We start from the raw sequence: 21,880 nt of genomic DNA, 5'->3' as shown, positions 1-21,880 counted from the left end.
GGTGTGGAACCTGTGGCTCATTGTGGTGAGTGAAGTTATCCACACTGGTCCAGGAGCCTGATGGTTGAGGGGTAATAACTGTTCCTGGACCTGGTGGTGTGGAACCTGTGGCTCATTGTGGTGAGTGAAGTTATCCACACTGGTCCAGGAGCCTGATGGTTGAGGGGTAATAACTGTTCCTGGACCTGGTGGTGTGGAACCTGTGGCTCATTGTGGTGAGTGAAGTTATCCACACTGGTCCAGGAACCTGATGGTTGAGGGGTAATAACTGTTCCTGGACCTGGTGGTGTGGAACCTGTGGCTCATTGTGGTGAGTGAAGTTATCCACACTGGTCCAGGAGCCTGATGGTTGAGGGGTAATAACTGTTCCTGAACCTGGTGGTGTGGAACCTGTGGCTCATTGTGGTGAGTAAAGTTATCCACACTGGTCCAGGAGCCTGATGGTTGAGGGGTAATAACTGTTCCTGGACCTGGTGGTGTGGGACCTGTGGCTCCTGCGCCTCTTTCCTGATGGCAGCAGAGAGAAGAGAGCATGGTCTGGATGGTAGGGGGTCCTTGACGATGGAAGCTGCTCTCTTGTGGCAGCACACTTTGTAGATGTGCTCAGTGGTGAGGAGGGCTCGGTCTGTGACCATCTGTGCTGACTTGGACTGTCAGAACATGGAGGAACCGTCATGAACTCCCACAGCCCACCATGACCCTGGGATTTCAGTCTCTGAGTCTGACATGTGAGCAGCCTACGGGAGGGTGTACCCGTGAAAAGCATCAGCAGGGGAACCTGGCCAAGTACTAAAGACCTGTGCTGATCAGCTGGCTGGAGTGTTCACTGAGATCTTTAACCTCCCTCTTCACCAGTCTGAGGCACCCACCTGCTTCAAGCAGGCTTCAGTTATACCGGTGCCCAAGAAGAACGTAGTAACCTGCCTCAGTGACTATTGTCCAGTGGCACTGACATCCAAGGTGATGAAGTGTTTTGAGATGTTGGTGATGAAACATGTCAAGTCCTGCCTGAGAAGCGACTTGAATCCATTCCGATAAGCCTACCGGCACAAGAGTTCCAGAGCAGACGCCATTTCATTGGTTCTTCACTCAGCACCAGAACACGTCACTGAAATGTTCCCACAGATGATGCACTCCCTTGCTGGAACTCTTCATCTCATATTCTTGATTTTATTGCTTATTTATTATTATTTTTATTGTAAGTTCCATGCCACTGGACCCTGACCCTGATCTGTCAAGGGCAGTACAATGGCCGCCATGCATCAGCCTGCCCATGTTAAATGAAGTCAAGCACGTGCATTCCCCGTTAAGGGAATCCTTCTTAACGCCCAGGGTCTGTGGATCCAGGATCCACCCCACTGGAGAGCATCCACTCGACTGGAGTGGTCTAACTCCCTGAGGGCCTCCTGCGTCCTGTGTGTGATTTTTCTTTGTGTCCCTGCAGTGAAACAAAGAATGGAGCAGATCGGGCATCCCCACGGAGTCGAGTTGCATACGGCACACGTGTTGTGCATGGACGCTATCCTCACCGTGGGCCTGGAGATGGGCAGCCACAACGCAGACTGCTGGCAACACATCTTCAGGTAGGTCACAGACGTTCTGCCACGGGAATCACAGAGCACAGAAACAGGCCCTTCGGCCCACCTAATCTGTGCTGACCTGCAGCTCTATACCTCTCTTGCACACGCACCTATCCAAACTTTTTTATATGTTACATCTGCCATTCTGCAGGGGGCTCATTCCATGCCTTCACCACCCTTTAAGTGAAGAAGTTCCCCCCTCAGGTGCCCCTTAAATAGTTCACCTTACACCCTAAAACTATGACCTCTAGTTCCAGTCTCGGCCAACCTGAGGGGGGAAGTCCTTTATGCGTTCAGCCTATCTATATCACTCATAATACCACCGTAAGATCTCCCTTCATTCTCCCGTACTCCCGGGAATAAAGTCGTAGCCTATTCAATCTCTCCCTGTAACTGAGGTCCTTAAGACAAGGTGAGTTGTCAGAGAGGGATGGGGTTAGACAGACTTTGGGAAGCATAAAATCAGGTAGGATTTAGAGCATGTGGCTATTCCAGACTGAGGTTTCCACTGCCTGCCGTCAGCAAACCCCTTCCCTGCTCCCTACACACCGATTGGAAGGACGAGGTCAAACCGAGTCACTGTGGTTTTACGAAAAGTAAAATGTGTTTGACAAATTTGCTCAAATTATTTGAGGATGTGACAGGGGGAGGAGATAGAGAGGAACTGGTAAACGTAACATGTTGAGATCTCTAAAAGGCATTTGACAAGGTGCCACGGAACAAGTCAGTGCTTAAACTAGATGCCAAAGTATTGGTCAATGTGTGTTAGTGTAGGTTTAAAAACTGACTGTAACATAGAAAGCAATTATGAATTATTGGAATAAATACGTCATTTTCAGATTAGAGTGATTAAACGAGTTGAGACCCCCCCCCCCCACCCCCAGGGCAACACTGGTTAGCCCTTTGTACCAGTTGGTCCTCCATTCTCCATTCCCTTTTCTAACTTACAATGCCAGCCATTCCTTCTCTCCCACCCCTCAGCAGATGCTGCTCCACCTGCAAGGTTGGTCTTTGTTCCACTTTCCATCATCAGCTGTCCCTCAATGTCTACACCTATCCCCTACTGTGCCTGACTGCGTTTGTGAAGACGTGAGGGTCGTGGGGTGGAGTGTATAACATGGAACGTGTGGCAGGGCAGCTTATAACAGGTCCTGTCAGTTTCTCTGAAGATCCATCCTGGGCAATTACAACGAAGACATGTCAGCGGCTATAGTTCATTCAGAAAGTCTGGTACGTCACCAAAGACTCTTCAAATTTCGACAGATGTATTGTGGAGAGCCAACTAACTGGTCGTACGGATATCTGGTATGGAGGGACGGCTGCGTAGAAGCCGCAGGAGAGTTGTAGACTCAACCAGCTCCATCATGGAGGCACAACCCTTCTCAACATTGAGGATATCTTCAGAAGACAATGTCTCATGAAGAGAGGATGTTTCATTAAGGACCCTCATCTCATTATTAGAATCAGGGAGAAGGAACGGGGGCCTGAAGATGCACACGGAGAAAACCTCACTATTTTATTCTCTTTTTGCACCGCTGATTTTCTTTATGTTTGTTATTGTACCTTATAGTGCTTTTAAAATGTCTTACTGCAGCTGCAGAGCTACAAGCATAATGATATGTGTCAGTGATAATGAAGCTGATTCTGACTCCTCAGGGTGTGCGAATATGTCAGCACGTTGGAGCACAGCCACTTCAGTGATGGAGGCTCCCAGCCTCCCATCGCCATCACACAGGCCCAGCAGGCATCGCCAGACACAGCACGCTACTCCGCCAGGGACCCTGGCCTCGAGCTGGATACCGGCCTCAGCAAACCCGTCATCCAGTCCTTCACCATCCAGGAGCTCATCAAAGAGAGCCACAAGGGGAAGACGTTCAACAGCCGCGGGGGAGCTGTGCTGACTGGGAGTCAGGCCGCCAAGGTGGTCTGCACACTCTCTACCATGGCCGACAGGTAGGCGAGGCTGGCTTTGAATGAGGGGGGATCTTAATATTGAATATTAAAAGGTCCAGACAGAGTAGGCGTAGAGATGTTTGCTATAGTGGGGGAATCTCGGACCAGAGGACACAGCCTCAGCTTAGAGGGATGCCCATTTAGAAAGGAGATGATGAGGAACTTCTTGAGCCAGAGGGAGGCCAATTTGTGGAATTAATTGGTGCAGACGGCTGTGGAGGCCATGTTGTGGGTGTATTTAAAGCGGAATTTAATAGATTCTTGATTAGAAAGGGGGTCAAAGGTTACGGGGAGAAGGGAGGAGAATGGGGTTGAGTGGGTTCCGTGATCAGCCATGATGGAATGGTGGAGCAGACTCGATGGGCTGAATGGCCTGATTTTGCTCCTATTTCTTACGGTCTTGTGACTTCAGTGTGGGCACCTGAGTGGATCTGTTCTTCGATCTGATGTGCTGTAGTGTAACTGACTGGATCAATGTGGAACCTGTGGACCCTAGGAATTTACACCAAACAACAGCAGCTTGCAATTATTACATCCTTGGATCTAGAGAACATAGTCCCAAGGGTTTGGAGTAGATTTAGGACGGAGGTGAGGAGGAACTGTTCTTCCCAGAGAGTAGTGAATCTGTCAAATTCTCTGCCCAGGGAAACAATAAAAGCTACATCATTAAATACATTGGGTATCCAGTTGGATGAATTCTTCCATAGTAGGGGAAAAGCAGATCGGTGGAGCTGCGTCCACAACCATTCTTACTGAATGGAGGAGCAGGCTCAACAGGCCAGATTCCTTATGTTCCTGTGTTTCACAGACAAATGTTGATTTCAAAAAAGCTACAGAAGGAGTAGGAGTCCAATGTGGGGTGTTTTAAGGTGCATCAGAAAGGTGGTGAGTGACGGAATTAGTAAAGTCCAGATGTCCTGAGAGCCACTGGTTGGGCAAGGGGGATTGGGGCCATGAGCAAGGTTCATTTCGCGAGTATTATTTATGGGCAGCAGACACAAAATGCTGGAAGAAGTCAGCAGGTCAGGCAGCATCTGTGGAAAGAAATGGACAGTTGGCATTTCAGGTTGAGAGCCTTCGTCAGGTCTTGGTCCGAAATGTTGACTGTTCATAGATGTTGCATGACCTGCTGAATTCCTTCAGCATTTTGTGTATTGCTTTGGATTTCCAGTGTCTGCAAAATCTCTTGTGTCTCAGAATTATTTGTGGGTTCCAGAAAGAAGGGATTTCACCTCCAGCTTCAGAATGGGAGACAAGAAAGATTTAAAGGTTAGCTTTATTTGTCACCTGTACATTGAACCAAATGCGTCGTTTGTGTCAAATCAAATCAGCGATAATTGTGTTAAAGTTCAAAGTAATGTTATTATCAAAGTACATATATGCCACCATATACAACCCTGAGATTATTTTCCTGCGGGCATACTTAGCAAATTTATAGAACGCAAACACGAGGAAATCTGCAGATGCTGGAAATTCAAACAACACACACAAAATGCTGGTGGAACACAGCAGGCCAGGCAGCATCTATAGGAAGAGGTACTGTCGATGTTTTGGGCCGAGCCCCTTCGTCAGGACAGTAACTGTAAATTGTAAACATCCGGAACTGAAAACTGTAAACAAGCTGGACAAATGCAGATAATCGATAGCAATAAATAACGAGCATGAAATAACAAGTTAAAAGAATTCTTAAATGAGTATAGTTATCCCCTTTTGTTCAAGAGCCTGATGGTTGAGGGGTAGTAACTGTTCTCGAACCTGGTGGTGCGAGTCCTGAGGCTCCTGGACCTTCTCCCTGATGGCAGCAGTGAGAAGAGAGCATGGCCTGGGTGGTGAGGATCTTTGATGATGGATGCTACTTTTAGCGTTTCATGTAGCTGTGCTCAATGGTTGAGAGGGTTTTACCTGTGATGTACTGGGCCAAAACTTATACCTTTATTAGGATTTTGCACTCAAAGGCCTTGGTGTTCCCACACCAGACCAGTCAGCCACCACATTTCTGGTGCCAATACAGCATGCCCACAACTCACTACCCCTTGCCCGTACTTCTCTGGAATGTGGAAGGGAACTGGGGCACCCTGAGGAAGCCCACGAGGTAACAGGGAGAATGTACAGGCAGCAGCAGGGATCGAACCTCAGTCTTACAGCTAGCTTCTGAAAAGTGCTGTGCCAACGTGGTGCTACCATGCGGCTCCAGGAGACCCTGGGATTGTTCTCTTTGGGGCAGAGAATTTGAGGAGAGATGGATGAACATGTACCAGATGAAAGGACATGCACCAGACGTGTAATGAAGATGGGAAACGTTAGAATTGCCCAACAGATCAGGGTGAATCTGTGGAGAATGTTAACAATACAGGTTGAGGAACCTGTGTTAGATAGTTCTAATGAGGTTCTGGGACCTGTAACACTAACTCTGTTTGCTGCTGGCCTGCTGAGTGTTCCCAGTATTTTCTCTTTCTTTTTTGTGAAAAATATGTGAAGTTTTGGGTGAAAGGAGGGGCGCATGGAAGGTGAGAAGTTTTGTCACACAGAGAGTGTGAAAGATCCAGTCTGTGTGATTGGTGCAGACTGAGGAGGGCTTTGGACGGGCATGGGAGAGGGAGAGAAAGAAAAAGCAGAACTGGAGAGTAGCCACACACATAGCACTGGAAGAACTCAACAGGTCAGGCAGCATCTACGGAAATGAGTCAAGAGTCAACATTCAGGGCCGAGACCCTTCTTCAGGACTTTTGGGAATGTTGTGGGAAGCATCTATCCATGACGGGTTTCAGAATCAGGTTTGTAATCAGGCTCTAGAAATCGTGGATGCATTGGTAATCATTTTCCAATGTTCTATAGATTCAGGAACAGTTCCTGCTGACTGGAGGGTGGCTAATGTTGTCCCTCTTTTCAAGAAAGGAGGGAGAGAGAAAACAGGGAATTATAGACCGGTTAGCCTGACGTCAGTGGTGGGAAAGATGCTGGAGTCAATTATAAAAGAGGAAATTACGACACATTTGGATAGCAGTAGAAGGATCAGTCCGAGTCAGCATGGATTTATGAAGGGAAAATCATGCTTGACTAATCTTCTGGAGTTTTTTGAGGATGTAACTATGAAAATGGACAAGGGATAGCCAGTGGATGTAGTGTACCTGGACTTCCAGAAAGCTTTTGATGAAGTCCCACATAGGAGATTTGTGGGCAAAATTAGGGAACATGGTACTGGGGACAAAGTACTGACATGGATTGAAAATTGGCTGGCTGGCAGGAAACAAAGAGTAGCGATTAACGGGTCCCGTTCGGAATGGCAGGCTGTGACCAGTGGGGTACCGCAAGGTTCGGTGCTGGGACTGCAGCTGTTTACAATATACATTAATGATTTAGATGAAGGGGTTAAAAGTAACATTAGCAAATTTGCCGAAGACACAAAGCTGGGTGGCAGTGTGAAATGTCAGGAGGATGTTATGAGAATGCAGGGTGACTTGGACAGGCTAGGTGAATGGGCGAGTGTATGGCAGATGCAGTTTAATGTGAATAAATGTGAGGTTATCCACTTTGGTGGCAAGAACAGGAAGGCAGATTACTATCTAAATGGAGTCAAGTTAGGAAAAGGGGAAGTACAACGAGACATAGGTGTTCTTGTACATCAGTCAATGAAAGCAAGCATGCAGGTACAGCAGGCAGTGAAGAAAGCTAATGGCATGCTGGCCTTTATAACAAGAGGAATTGAGTATAGGAGTAAAGAGGTCCTTCTGCAGCTGTACAGGGCCCTGGTGAGACCCCACCTAGAGTATTGTGTACAGTTTTGGTCTCCAAATTTGAGGAAGGACATTCGTGCTATTGAGGGAGTGCAGTGTAGGTTCACAAGGTTAATTCCCGGAATGGCGGGACTGTCATATGTTGAAAGATTGGAGCGACTGGGCTTGTATACACTGGAATTTAGAAGGATGAGAGGGGATCGGATTGAAACATATAAGATTATTAAGGGATTGGACACGCTGGAGGCAGGAAGCGTGTTCCTGCTGATGGGTGAGTCCAGAACTAGAGGCCACAGTTTAAGAATAAGGGGTAGGCCATTTAGAACTGAGATGTGGAAAAACTTTTTCACCCAGAGAGTGGTGGATATGTGGAATGCTCTGCCCCAGAAGGCAGTGGAGGCCAAGTCTCTGGATGCTTTCAAGAGAGAGTTAGATAGAGCTCTTATAGATAGTGGGGTCAAGGGATATGGGGAGAGGGCAGGAACGGGGTACTGATTGTGTATGATCAGCCATGATCACAGTGAATGGCAGTGCTGGCTAGAAGGGCCGAATGGCCTACTCCTGCACCTACTGTCTATTGTCTATTGTTATGACTGTCGTTTTACATTCTTTGTTTAATGGCTGCAGTGCAGGGCATACAAATTATATAATTTACACAAATAAACCTATGTTGTAAAAGTGGAATAGCTAGTAGGATTTATGGGTTCATGGACCATTCAGAAATCTTTTGATGGAGGGGAAGAAGCTGTTCCTAAGTCATTTGAGTGTGGGTCTTCAAGCTCCTATACCTTCTCCCTGATGGGTGAAATGAGAAGAGAGACCTCAGTGATAGATGTTGCCTTTTTGTTGTGTGATGGAGCTGGTAACCCTCTGCACCGTCTTGTGATCCTGTGCATGGGAGCCTCCACACCAGACAAGTCAGAACGTTCTCCACCCTACGTCTGCGGGAGCCTGTGGTATCCCATGGCCAGCCTGGTTCGGTAGCTCTCTCACCCACACAGTCACCGTACAAACTCTCTACAGACAGCAGTGGCAATTGAACCCCAGTCACTGGTACTGTAAAGTGTTGTGCTAAGCACGACATGTCAGAAAGATTTTCCTCCTATGTCCCCAGGGGTTATATATACCTAGCACAGCACGCTCTTAGCACTCTTCTGCAAATGTGCCTGGGTTGGAACAGCTCCAGAGAGAATTACAGATCTTAGGCTCAGGTTGGATAGAGCCAGTTTGGGTTCTGGAGGGGCAAGATTGCCACATGAGGAGCCAGTCGGAAATCAGAGGGTCTTTGGCGGTACGACGGTATGACGCCTTGACTTTTTGGTGGAAGGGAGTTACTGATCTAGTCAGAGTAAAGAGAGATTTGATCACAGACTCAAGACAACTCCAAACTAAAATCTGGCAGAGAGAATCGCCAGTAAATGCAGCTTAGGCAAACTTAACCCTAACCCGAATTCACTTGGAAATACCTGTGATTGCTACTGGTTTACAACTGTCACATGTATCAAGGGGCAGTGAAATGCTTCTGTCTGTGTGTTTCCCAAACAGATCATGTAGTACATAAGTACCTGGTCACAGAAAGAGCAATAGAGCAGTACAGAACAGAAACAGGCCCTTTGGCCCACAACTATTACTCACCCTAAAGCTGCACCTGGGCGGTAGCCCTCCTTGCCTCTCCCAGCTATATACATATCCAAGTTTCTCTTAAGACCATAAGACATAGGAGCAGAAATAGGCCATTTGGCTCATTGAGTCAGCTCTGCCATTCAATCATGGCTGATCCTCTTTCCCCTCCCCGGACGTCTCCCATAACCCTTGATGCCATTTCCTATCAAAAACCTATCAAGTTCTGCCTTAAATACACCCAACGACCTGGCCTCCTCAAATTTAGTTAAAGAAATTTCTCTCATTTTACATGGAGGCCCTTCTACCCTGAGGCTGTGCCCTCTTGTCCTAGACTCTCCTACCACGGGAAACACCCTTTCTACATCTACTCTGTCCAGGCCTTTCAACATTCGAAAGGTTTCAATGAGATCCCTCCAACCCTTCTGAATTCCAGTGCATACAGATCCAGAGCTTTCAAATGTTTTGTGTATGATAACCCCTTCATTCCCGAATCATCCTCGTGAACCCCCTCGGGACCCTCTCTAATGCCAGCACATCTTTTCTTAGATGAGGAGCCCAAAACTGTCAAGGCGAGGCCTCACCAGGGCCTTATAAAGCCTCAGCATCACCTCCTTGCTCTTGTACTCTAGACTTTTTGAAATGAATGTTAACATGGTATTATTGGCCTTCCTCATCACCGACCCTACTGTTTTTATAGAGATGGTAGATGAATGCAGATTATAGTCTCGTGGTTACAGAGAGAATGCAGTGCAGGTAGATAAATAAAGCACGAAGACCGCGGAGAGGTAGATTGGGAGATTGAGAGTCTATCTTTCTGTGAATGAGAGGGAACTGGAGTGAACTTATTCCTACATTTTTTATTCCTCCCTCGTTCTCCACACTCTCCCCACCCAACAGGTTGTTTGAAGATGCTGCTGTGAAACTGAATCTGAACGCTCTGGTCGGATTCCTCAGTCAGTTGCGGAAGGCGTCACAAGCACAGCTCTTCGACTCCGCCGCGGAGATCGTGGACTACTCGCTAGCAATGCCAGGTAAGCCCTTCCTAACTCTGCCAGCTGACCGGCTTTCCCCTGCCCCGGGGCATCTGAGGAGCTGGCTTTAATCCCCACTGTCTGACGGTAGGGTGGCTGTCTGGGCAGAGCTGAAGATTGGAACAGTGATCCTTGCACCTGTTCATCCGAAAAAGGCCCCCATCTTGGAGTCCACTAACTGGGTGGTCATCCCATTCGTCCCTGTCAATGAGCCTCTAACGGACACCATGAGAGAAAACGCCCATGGTGAATCTGAAGTCCTCCTGAGCCCCTTACAAGTTCCTAAATTATTCATTACCAAATGTATTCCATAAACTGAATTAGAAGTAACAGCTGTTAGCCTGTCTCCGAGGAGCTCGCCGACTTACTTGGTAAGGTTCATCTTCCAATATCCATTGTGTGGGTGTGGGTTTTACAGACAGAACCGGTGTTTAACTGCTTGATCCCTAATTGTCCAAGAGAACATGGCGAGGAGATGCCTTCTTGAAACTCTGCGGTCCTTGATGTGTGGCTGTTGGGAAGAGAGTTCCGGGACGTTGATGCAGTGATAGTCATATAGAATGGTATATGGCTTAGCTGCAAACCACAACATTTTTATAGTAACTCAGAGGAATGTCATTCTGTTTATCAGGTTAATCTGTCCCTTCCAGGGGAGCAATCCTGTCAGCCCAATTCGCTCTCTCCTTGTTTCTCTGAACCGCTGTAACTTATTCTCCTTCATACGTGGCAGTGTAATGGTTGGCATTGGTTATAGCACTGGTGATCAGAGTTCAATTCCCGCTGTAGTCTGTAAGGAGTTGGTACTTTCTCCCTGTGACCGTGTGACTTTCCCACGGGTGCTCAGGTTTCCTCTCACATAAGACCATTAGACTTAGGAGCAGAATTGGGCCGTTCAGCCCATCGAGTCTGCTTCACCATTCCATCATGGCTGACTTAATATCCTTCTCAACCCCATTCTCCCACCTTCTCTGTATAACCTTTGACATCCCGGATAATCAAGAGCCTTGAATACAGCCAATGAACTGACCTGCTCCGCTGTCTGTGGCAATTAATTGCACAGGTTCACCACCTTCTGGCTAAAGACATTTTTCCGCATATCAGTTCCAGATAGACGTCCCTCAATTCTAAAGCTGTGCCCTCTGGTCATAGACTCCCACACTATAGGAAACATCCTGGCCGCATCCACTTCGTCTGGGCTTTTCAATATCCAATAGATTTCAGTGAGATCCTGTGGTGAACTACATATACCTGTCTGGACATGCCCCCCCGCTGACTGCTCCTGTGGCTCCTCCCACAGACCCCGGTATAAAGGCGATTGAGGACACAGCCCCGGCCTCAGTCTCCAGGATGTCGTGTGATGGTCACTTGCTGCTTGTGCTTTCTTCCAGCCAATAAAAGCCTATATCTCGCCTCACGTCTCAGAGTTATTGATGGTGCATCAGATCCCCCTTATTTTCTAAACTCCAGGCCCAGAGCCACCTCGTGTTAACCCTTTCATTCCCAAGATCATTCTCATGAACCTCCTCTGGACTCTCTCCAATGCCAGCACATCCTTTTTGTTTTTAAGATAATTTCTGATTAGGAAGGCTGGAGTCAAACTGGACACACTGGAGGCTGTGGCTGTGTGCACTTGTAATGCTACTGTGACACTGTAATTCCCTTTGGGATCAATGAAGTATCTGTCTGTCTATAAGGGGCCCAAAGTTGCTCACAGTACTCCGAGTGCAGTCTGACCAGTGCATTATAAAGAAAGTCTCAACTTTTGTGCTCGGGTCCTGTCAAATTGAATGCTAACCATACATTTGCCTTCCTCACCACAGACTCAACCTGCAAGTTAACCTTTAGGGAATCCTGCACCAGGACTCCCAAGTCCCTCTGCACCTCTGATTTTTAAAAAATTTTCTCCCCGTTTGCAAAGTAGACCATTCCTTTATTCCTCCTGCCAAGTGATTTTCCCACCTTCAGACTTTGTGCAGGTGATTTTCCCAAAACTGCTCACAATACTCCGAGTGTGGTCTGACCAGTGCCTTGTAAAGCCTCAGCGTTACATCCTTGCTTTTGTATTTTAGTCCCATCGAAATGATTGCTGACATTGCACTTGTCTTCCTTTCCACCAAGCAAAACTGTAAGTTAACCTTCTGGGAATCCTGTATGAGGACTCTTAACTCCCTCTGCAAAATAGTCCACGCCTTCATTCCTTTGGCCAAAGTGCATTACAATGCACTTCTCTACATCATATCCCGCCTGCCACTTTTTTGCCCATTCCTCCAATCTGTCTAAGTCCTTCTACAGACATCCTGCTTCCTCAGCATTTCCTGCCTTCCCACTTATCTTCATATTATCTGCAAACGTGGCCACAAAGCAATTAATTCCTATATCCATACCATGGACACACTGTACAATGTGAGAAGTAGTCCCAACACTGCCCCCTGCAGCATGACACCAGTCACAGCCAGTCAACCTTTACTCTGACTCTGCCAATCTCCTGTCCAAGCTAGTACCTTTCCTGTAATAACATGGGCTCTTATTTTGTTAAGCAACCTCATGTTCAGCACCTTGTCAAAGACCTTCTGAAAATCCAAACAAACTACACCCACTGACTCTCCTTTGTCTATCCTGCCTGTTAGTTCCTCAAAGAACTCCAACAAATTTGTCAGGCAAGATTTCCCCTTAAGGAAACCATGCTGACTCTGGCTGACCTTATCACGTGCCTCCTGAAACCTCACCCTTAATAATGGACTCCATCATCTATTCAACCTCTGAAATCGGGACGATCCATGCTAGAAACATAGAAAACCTACAGCACAATACAGGCCCTTCGGCCCACAATGCTGTGCTGAACATGTACTTACTTTAGAAATTACCTAGGGTTACCCATAGCCCTCTATTTTTCTAAGCTCCATGTACCTATCCAGGAGTCTCTTAAAAGAACCTATTGTATCCATCTCCACCTTCATCACCGGCAGCCTATTCCACACACTCATCACTCTGCATAAAAAAACATACCTGACATCTCCTCTGTACCTACTTCCAAGCACCTTAAAACTGTGCCCTCTGGTTTTAGCCATTTCAGCCCTGGGAAAAAGCCTCTGATTACCCACACGATCAATGCCTCTCATCATCTTGTACACCTCTATCAGGTCACCTCTCATCCTCCACCGCTCCAAGGAGAAAAGGTCAAGTTCACTCAACCTATTCTCATGAGGCATGCTCCCCAATCCAGGCAACATCCTTGTAAATCTCCTCTGCACCCTTTCTATAGTTTCCACATCCTTCCTGTGGTGAGGCGACCAGATCTGAGCACAGTGCTCCGAGTGGGGTCTGCCCAGGGTCCTGTAGAGCTGTAACATTACATCAACACCAGTGCTGCTGGTGTTGTTGTGCTGACTGTAGTGTCTGATCCGTGCTGCTGGTTAATGGGCGTTTGATCCACAGGAGAGGCCAGATCCACACTGGACCACCGCAGCACCCTGCACCTCTTCCGGCTGGGTGACGTGATGCTGCGGATCGTGCGAAGCCGGGCGCGTCCCCTCCTGCACTTGATGAAGACCTGGGGCGTAGTGGGCCCCCACTTGGCAGAGGTACGTGCACAAGTTCTTCCGCTGGATATGGGTGTCTGGCCCGAGGCAGGCGTTTGTAATCTGGCCCATAACCTCCCCAAAGACACGTGGAGTCACCAGATTAATTCAGAATCAGGTTTATTATCAACGGCATGTGTCGTGAAATCTGTTATCTTAGCGGCAGCAGTTCAATGCAATACATAATATAGAAGAAAATAAATCAATTAATTACAGTATATGTGTATTGGAGAGGTGAATGGATGTGAAGATGAAAGGAATTATGAAGCAAAGATGGTACCCATGAAAAATCCACCACTTTTATGGATAAGAAATGAAATTCCTTAGATAAGAATAAACTAGTTAATAGGCTATATAATTAAAACAATTACATCATGTGGATGATGTGCTGATGCTTAGCCAGTGAAAAATGAGAGAGGTGAAAAAACATTAGTTTGGCTCCTATACCACTTTCTGCCAGTGAGTGGCAATGGACCGCCACGTACTGTGAAAAATGTGTGAGTTTGTTAGAAAGGACAAATCTTATAAAAAGTATTATTTTAAAAAAACAGGGGTTTTGGCCTGTCTACATTGCTGCTAGTGATTGAGTCTGGGGAGGGTTGGACCTGACAAGAATGTGATGAGAATGAAGTATGGTTAGTGTAAAGGGGTCAGCATGAATACAATGGGCCGAATAGCCTGTTTCCATGCTGTGTTACTTCATAAATTACAGTAAGAAATATATACTACATATTAAAAATTAAATAGTGCAGCAAGAGAGGAAAAATAGTGAGGTAATGTTCATGGGTTTATTGTCGATTCAGAAATCTGATGGTGGAGGGGAAGGAGCTGTTTCTGAACCGATGATATCAATGAGATTAGAACTTGGCCTGGATGATGGAGGTCCTTAAGGATGGATGCTGTCTTTGAAGCCTCGATGATGCTTTGATGAGTATCGGTCTGTGTTCCCGTGACTTCCATTCCTGAAGTCCACAATCAGTTCCTTTGTCTTACTGATGTTGAGTGCAAGGTTGTTTCCACACCACTAAACCAGCTGATCTGACTCACTCCTGTACACCTCCTCGAGGGTAGAGCAGCGGCTAAACACATATCCTGGAGGAGTGCTGGCATTGATTGTCAGGGAGGATGAGTGTCAGGTGTTTGACAGGGCTTTGGGTTTTGGTGCCTCGGTCCAACAGGTTCAACATACACTGCTGTTACGTCACAGCAGGTAGCGACAAATACTGCGCCGCTGGAAAGACTCAGCACGCCAGTCAGCGTCTGAGGAGGAAGGAAAAACAGGTTTACATTTCAGATTGACGACTTTTCAAGTACTGGAAGTGGACTGTGTTGTCCTGAGTAGCAGTGAGTGTTGGAATTGGATTATTATTGTCACATGTGGCAAGGTACAGTGAAAAGTTTGTCGTTCATACAGTGTACTGAGCTAGAGTAAGGGAAAACAATAACAATGCCGAATGAAGCGTAAAAGCTACTGAAAAGGTGTAGCATAGGTCGACGATAAGGTGCAAGGTCACACTGAGGTAGATTGTGAGATCAAGTGTCCATCTTACTGTACTAGGGAAACAGTTAATAGTCTTCCTACAGCTGGGCAGAAGCAGCTTGTGTGTGGTGGTGTGTGTTTTCAGGCTTTGTGTCTGCTGCCTGATGGGAAAGGGGAGAGAAGAGAGAAAGCCAGGGGGTGGGTGGGGTGTTTGATTCTGCTGGCTGCTTTACCGAGGCAGCGAGAAATATAGAGAGTCTGCGGAGGGGAGGCTGGTTTCTGTGCTGAGCTGAGCTGTGTCCACAACTCTCTGCAGTTTCTCGCAGTCACGGATGGAGCAACTGCCCCACCGAGCCGTGATGTATTGAGATGGGACGCTTTCTGTGGTGTGTCATTGAAAACTGGTCCGGGTCAAACTTCTCTTGAGGAAGTAGAGGCATTGGTGAGCTTTCTTGGGCGTAGCATTAATGGACTGGCTTTTGGTGGTGTTTGCTCCTGGGCCTGTGCGTGTAACTAGGGAGGAATAGTAATCACCTATTTGTCAGGCAGATGACTTAGCTCAAAGTGCTTCACAATGGGATAAAGTGTACACATTAAAATAAAAGACAAATTGATGTTAGTTAAAAGCAGGGTTAAATAAATAGGTTTTGAGCTGGAATTTAGCTGAGTTTGTACCCCTTATAGTTTCAGATATTGAATCCCACAGTTCAGGGGCATAGTTCCAAAAGAAGCTGACCTGCCAATTACCTTTCGAGGGAGATTGTTAAAATTTAAGAGACCGGCAGAAGAGGACCTGAGAGCTCGAGAGGATTATAAAAGGATGCTGTGATGTGCTGTGGTCCCGGATCATCAAGAGCTTTAATAACAAGTAGGAGAATTTGCAGGAATACAGGAAGCCGCTGCAGAGTAGCTGGGATGGGAGCGATATGCTCCCTCATCCTGGTTTTGGTTGAAAGTCTAGCAGCGACGTTCTGAGTGAGCTGAAGTTTGTCAATACTGCCTCACAGTAATAGTGTTCTCTTGTACTGCCAACATACCATATGCCTTGTTTGTTAATGCTTCCAAAATATTCACCTGTCACGACTGACCGTTAGAGTAGTAGAGCCTGGATTAAAGTTGTGATGGTGGTTGTCCGTTATATTTGATGATGACAGGAATCCTGTCAGGGAGAGTTTTTAGAAGTGGAAAAGCCATTGCACGGGGGACTTCGCTGGGGACTTCACTGTGGATGGCCGTGACCTTCTGGTGCCTTGTCATGCCTTTCGGTCTCCGCGAAGCGTGGCAGAACCGCCTTGCTGGCTGTGGGATCTCACTGTTGACCTCATCCGCCCGGTCCAGCTTCTCGTGCTCGGACAGGCAAGTCCCCGACTTTTCGAGTATGAGCCCGCCCCCTACCCTCACCAGGTTTAGCCCACCTGTCGAAGTGGTGTATCGGGGTGTGGCTGCTGTTGGATGCAGACGGCTACTTGGGGCCACAGGTGAGAGCTGAGTGTCCAGTGGGTGTCAAAGGTGAGTGTGCTGCCCCAGAAAGGACATGACGAGCCCCCTCATCAGAGGTGCTACCCCTCCCTGTACACCCCGTGCACTCCAAAGTGCTGATACGTAGGGTAATGTTCTACCGGTCTGCTTTCCTCCTTGTGTACGCTCACTAGTGGCGGTGTCCCTTTGCTCCAGGCTGCCTGCCACAGGGAGAGGCACGTATCCCAGAAGGCCGTCTCCTTCATCCATGACATCCTGACAGAAGTCCTCGCGGACTGGAACGAACTGCCACATTTCCACTTCAACGAGGCTCTGTTCCGGCCGTTTGAGCACATCATGCAGTTAGAGCTGTGCGATGAAGATGTGCAGGATCAGGTAAGCCTGTCCGTAAGATTTCTGATTTAGACTTACTTATCACGTGCACACCAAAACATACAGTTTACAAACCTAGGGAAGGGGGTCGAGAGGGATAATAAATCAGCCGTGACGGAATGGTGGAGCAGACCTGATGGGCTGAGTGGCCTCATTCTGTTCCTGTCTCTAGTAGATTTTCACTTACAGCTCGCAAGTGTGGCCATGCATTCCAGTGTAACATGGCCACAATGTTTAGCAGAACAACACAACCACCTTCATTTGTATTAACAACTAACACAACTCCAATGCTTAGCACAATGGCACGAAGCACGACAGAAAAGACCATACCAGGCAATGAAGCAACAACCGTGAAGCAAGGGCTTACAGACAGTGGGCCCTGACTTCTCCAGTGGCAGGCCTAGGTTCTGGCCACTAGGCCTCAAGGTCTGGGCTTCAGATCAACCTTCAGGCCTCAATCTGGATTCTGAGCTCCAGTGCTTCTTGCAGCTGCAATCTCAGCGGCCACCCACTGCACTCTTCCGCCACTGGGGAGTGCTCCTGCTTAAAGAATGGATGCTGCAGCGATAGGGTATTCCTGGGGAGGAGGGAGTGCAGAGAGTCCTACACCAGCAGTCTGATGATCGGTGAGAGGTGGGGCACAGTGACCCTCCAGAACGACAGCTGCTCCCTTTGGAAGATGGTTGCCAGGAAGCCCTCTGAAAGGAATAATACAACTCAAATACAGAGTATGAAACCTGCAATGTAGCCAAATCCCTCATCCTTTCCTCCTGCTCCTGTGGGCTGCGGACAATTACATGAAGTCAGGAAGATTTGCTGGCATGTCAAGATATCTAGAAATGGGCAAAGTATACCCCATTGGGTTAACTCTGTTTCCAATTTTACACACTTTATTTTGCATTGTTTTGTGGGGTTATTTCTTAGCCTTTGCCTCTTCCTGCCCCTATACTTCCTTCCTCCCTTGTGACTTGCAATCTATTGCAAGTTCTTGCAGCTGCCAGCTCTTGGCCTAGCACCTGTGCCCTCAGCAGCCAGCCCTTAAAATAGTGTACACAATTCCAGCTGCAGTGATTCTCCAGAATAATTTCCAAGCTAAGGCAATTAACTTGCAAGGGATGTTTGCTTGAAGGCAGGTATTAATGTGGTCACTAAAGGATAATTAATAAGCATTCATGGAAGAATTAAAGGTATAAATAAAGAGAAATAAAAACAGAAAATGCTGGTGATACTCAGCAGGTCAGCTAGCATCCATGGAGAGGGGAACAGGTAACACTTCAGCTCGAAGACCCTCAGTGCATAACCTTTAGTCTTCAACTTGAACATTAAAAGTTTCTCTTTCCACAGATCCTGCCTGACCATCTGACCTTTCCCAGCTTTTTTTTTTAATTTCAGATTTCCAGCATCTGCAGTTTTTTCTCTGACTTTCATAAATCAACTGAGATTGTTCCCTCTGGTGAGATGGGACTTTAAACTTAGAAGCAGGAGATTTTACACATAAAGGGCAAGGAAACTGGGAATACCCCCTCCTCTCCGAAGAATGGCTGAAGCCGGGGCGGTCACCTCTAGGACTGCATAAAGAAAGCAAGATGCTGGCGGAATTCAGCAGATCAGGCAGCATCTTTGGCGGGAAAGGGACTGCTAGCGTTTCAGCTGCAGACTTGCGTCTGGACTCGTGAAGGGTCTGGATCTGAACCGTCAGCTCTCCTTTTCTCTCCCGGATGCTGCCTGACCTTCTGAGTTCCCCCAGCATCCGCAGTCCCCTGTGTCCTTAAAAATGATGTCACTGCGATCGATTTGTTATCAATATGCTGGGCAGCGTAGTTGTCACAGCGCCAGTGTCCCGTGATTGGAGTTTGATTCCCGCGGCCCTCCGTAAGGAGTGTGTGTGAACTCCCCGGGGTCTCCAGTTTCCCCCGACGTGGTTAGGGTTATTCATGTGTGGGCAGGAGATGTTGTCGCGGGAAGTCAGGCTGCTCCCACCCCCCATCCAGCACAATCCCTGGCCTGTGTTGGTTGTTGACATAGAATGACACATTTTACTGTCTGTTTCCATGTACACGTGCAAACTACAGTTTTAAGATTTTCTTTTGTCAGGGGGTGGTGAAACCCCGGTGGGTCGATGGAGGTCATGCGGAGGTGCTCGTGAGGGAGGTGTGGTGGGTGGGGGGGGGGCAGGAGTCTGCTGTGAAGCCACTGTGACAAGGGTTACTGCCTTGTGCTGTCCAGGTGATTACGTCGATTGGAGAGTTGGTGGAGGCCTGTTCACCGCAGATCCAGTCCGGCTGGCGTCCGCTCTTCAGCGCGTTAAAGACAGTGCACAGTAACAAGTCAGACGTGAAGGAGTACCTGATCGGGGATTATTCCACGGGTGAGTGTGAAGACCGGGAGGGGCACTCACCAAACAGCAGAGCTGCCCCTTCCACCACTGGAGGGACTGTGCTCTTCACCCAAGTGGTGCCCATGTCACCTTTCTTAGTAGATTTCAGAACAACCCAGAATGCTGTATGAATTCAGCAGGTCAGACAGTCAAACCTCTGGCTGGAAAATCTTCATCCAAGCGGTCAGTGTTTCAGATCAAGGCACTTCATTGGGTCCATATTGGAATTGAAATTGTTCCATGAGCCCACAAACATAACCTTGTTATTCCTTTTCTTTGCACAATACGTTTATTTTGTCTTTTATAGTAATTTTATATCTTTGCCCAGTAATGCTGCTGCAAAACAACAAACTTTACTTCATACAAGACTGTGATAAACCTGATTTTGATTATTTTCCATATTATCTTCCATTCGACATGTTCATAAGACAGAGGAGCAGAACTGGGCCGTTGAGTCTGCTCTGACATTTTATCATGCTTAGTATCCCTTTCAGACCCATTCTCTTGCCTTCTCTCATAACCTTTCACACCCTGGTTAATCAAGAACCTATCAACCTCTGCTGTAAATATACGCAATGACTTGGCTACCACAGCCACCTGTGGCAATGAATTCCACAGATTCACCACTCCCGGTTAAAGAAATTCCTCTTCATCACTGTCCTACATGGATGTCCCTTTTTTCTGGGGCTGTGCCCACTGGTCCTAGACTCCCCCACTATAGGCAACATCCTCTCCACATCCATTGTATCCAGACCTTTCAATACTTAATAGGTTTCAATAAGATCTCCCCCCACCATTCTTCTAAACTCCTGCGAGTACAGGCCCACAGCCATCAAACCCTCCTCATTTCTGGGATAATTCTCAAGAACTTCCTCTGGACCCTCTCCAATCCCAGCACACCCTTGGGATAAGGGGTCCAAAACTACTCTCAATCTTCCATATGGCCAATGTCTTATAGAGCCTCTGCGTTACATCCTTGCTTTTGTATTCTAGTCCTTGTGAAATGAATGCTAACATTGCAGTTGCCTTCCTCCCCATCAAACGTCCCCCCCCCCAAAACTCCTGCATCCTTGGGAAATGCTCACTTGATACCCCTTCCCCCCATCCAGATTATTGATGCAGGTTGTGAACAGCTAGGGGGCCAGGATACCTTACTGGGAACGGACAAGATAATAGATTAAATAGTGAGCAGGTGCCAATATGGAGAACCACCCGCAATAGGTTGAGCTAAGGTCTAGACCAGGGGTTCCCAACCTTTCTTTATGCCACAGACCTATACCATTATGTTGCAGTTCCACGGCCCTATACCATTATGCTAGAGTTCCACGGCCCTATACCATTATGCTAGAGGAGTTGCACGGCCCTATACCATTATGCTGGAGTTCCACGGCCCTATACCATTATGCTAGAGTTCCACGGCCCTATACCATTATGCTGGAGTTCCACGGCCCTATACCATTATGCTAGAGTTCCACGGCCCTATACCATTATGCTGGAGTTCCACGGCCCTATACCATTATGCTAGAGTTCCACGGCCCTATACCATTATGCTGGAGTTCCACGGCCCTATACCATTATGCTAGAGTTCCACGGCCCTATACCATTATGCTGGAATTCCACGGCCCTATACCATTATGCTAGAGTTACACGGCCCTATACCATTATGCTGGAGTTCCACGGACCCAGGTTGGGAACCATTGGTCTAGAATGTTGGGTTACTCATAGTATTGGTCATATCATCTGATGTGAGATACTTAATCAGAATCAGGTTTATCATCACTGACTCTCTGTTGTGAAATTTGTTTTGCTGATGCAGGACATAAAATTACTGTAAATTACAAAATAATTGTAGTTAAAAATAACGATGCAGTGTGGATGGACAGCTCAGGAAGCTGATGGTCAGCGTGGATCCGGAGTGCCAGAGGGGCCTGTTCCCCTGGTACATCACTATGACTCCACAGCATGGATTCCATCCTTTTTCTGTCATGGAACAATACCAATCAGCAAAGTGTCAATGGACCTCACTTGGGAACCTCTGCTCTACAGCAATCATTCAGGATTGTCAAAAAAACTCTGAGGGGTTTGTCAGACACATTTTCCCCGTTGGTAAATCCAAGTCTGAGAGATTTGTCAGACACATTTCCCCCGTTGGTAAATCCATGTCTGAGGGATTTGTCAGACACATTTTCCCCCTTCAGTAAATCCAAGTCTGAGGGATTTGTCAGACACATTTTCCCCCGTTGGTAAATCCAAGTCTGAGGGGTTTGCCGGACACATTTTCCCCCTTCAGTAAATCCAAGTCTGAGGGATTTGTCAGACACATTTTCCCCCTTCAGTAAATCCAAGTCTGAGGGATTTGTCAGACACATTTTCCCCCCTTCAGTAAATCCAAGTCTGAGGGGTTTGTCAGACACATTTTCCCCCGTTGGTAAATCCAAGTCTGAGGGATTTGTCAGACACATTTTCCCCCTTCAGTAAATCCAAGTCTGAGGGATTTGTCAGACACATTTTCCCCCCTTCAGTAAATCCAAGTCTGAGGGATTTGTCAGACACATTTTCCCCCCTTCAGTAAATCCAAGTCTGAGGGACTTGTCAGACACATTTTCCCCCCTTCAGTAAATCCAAGTCTGAGGGATTTGTCAGACACATTTTCCCCCCTTCAGTAAATCCAAG

General features: G+C 47.3%; 1 protein-coding gene across 1 annotated transcript in view; it reads left to right on the top strand.

Moving 5' to 3' along the window:
* arfgef3 (ARFGEF family member 3) overlaps window positions 1-21,880 on the top strand; it is a 443,098-nt gene that overhangs the window by 329,945 nt on the left and 91,273 nt on the right. Inside the window, 6 exon segments of the mRNA XM_073051808.1 lie at window positions 1,445-1,583; window positions 3,237-3,533; window positions 9,788-9,921; window positions 13,357-13,502; window positions 16,654-16,833; window positions 19,057-19,198. Coding sequence (XP_072907909.1) covers window positions 1,445-1,583; window positions 3,237-3,533; window positions 9,788-9,921; window positions 13,357-13,502; window positions 16,654-16,833; window positions 19,057-19,198 — 1,038 coding nt within the window.

The sequence above is a fragment of the Hemitrygon akajei genome, chromosome 7 (genome assembly GCF_048418815.1).
Source record: "Hemitrygon akajei chromosome 7, sHemAka1.3, whole genome shotgun sequence".
Taxonomy (NCBI): domain Eukaryota; kingdom Metazoa; phylum Chordata; class Chondrichthyes; order Myliobatiformes; family Dasyatidae; genus Hemitrygon; species Hemitrygon akajei.
This window is presented reverse-complemented; position numbering and strand designations above follow the sequence as displayed.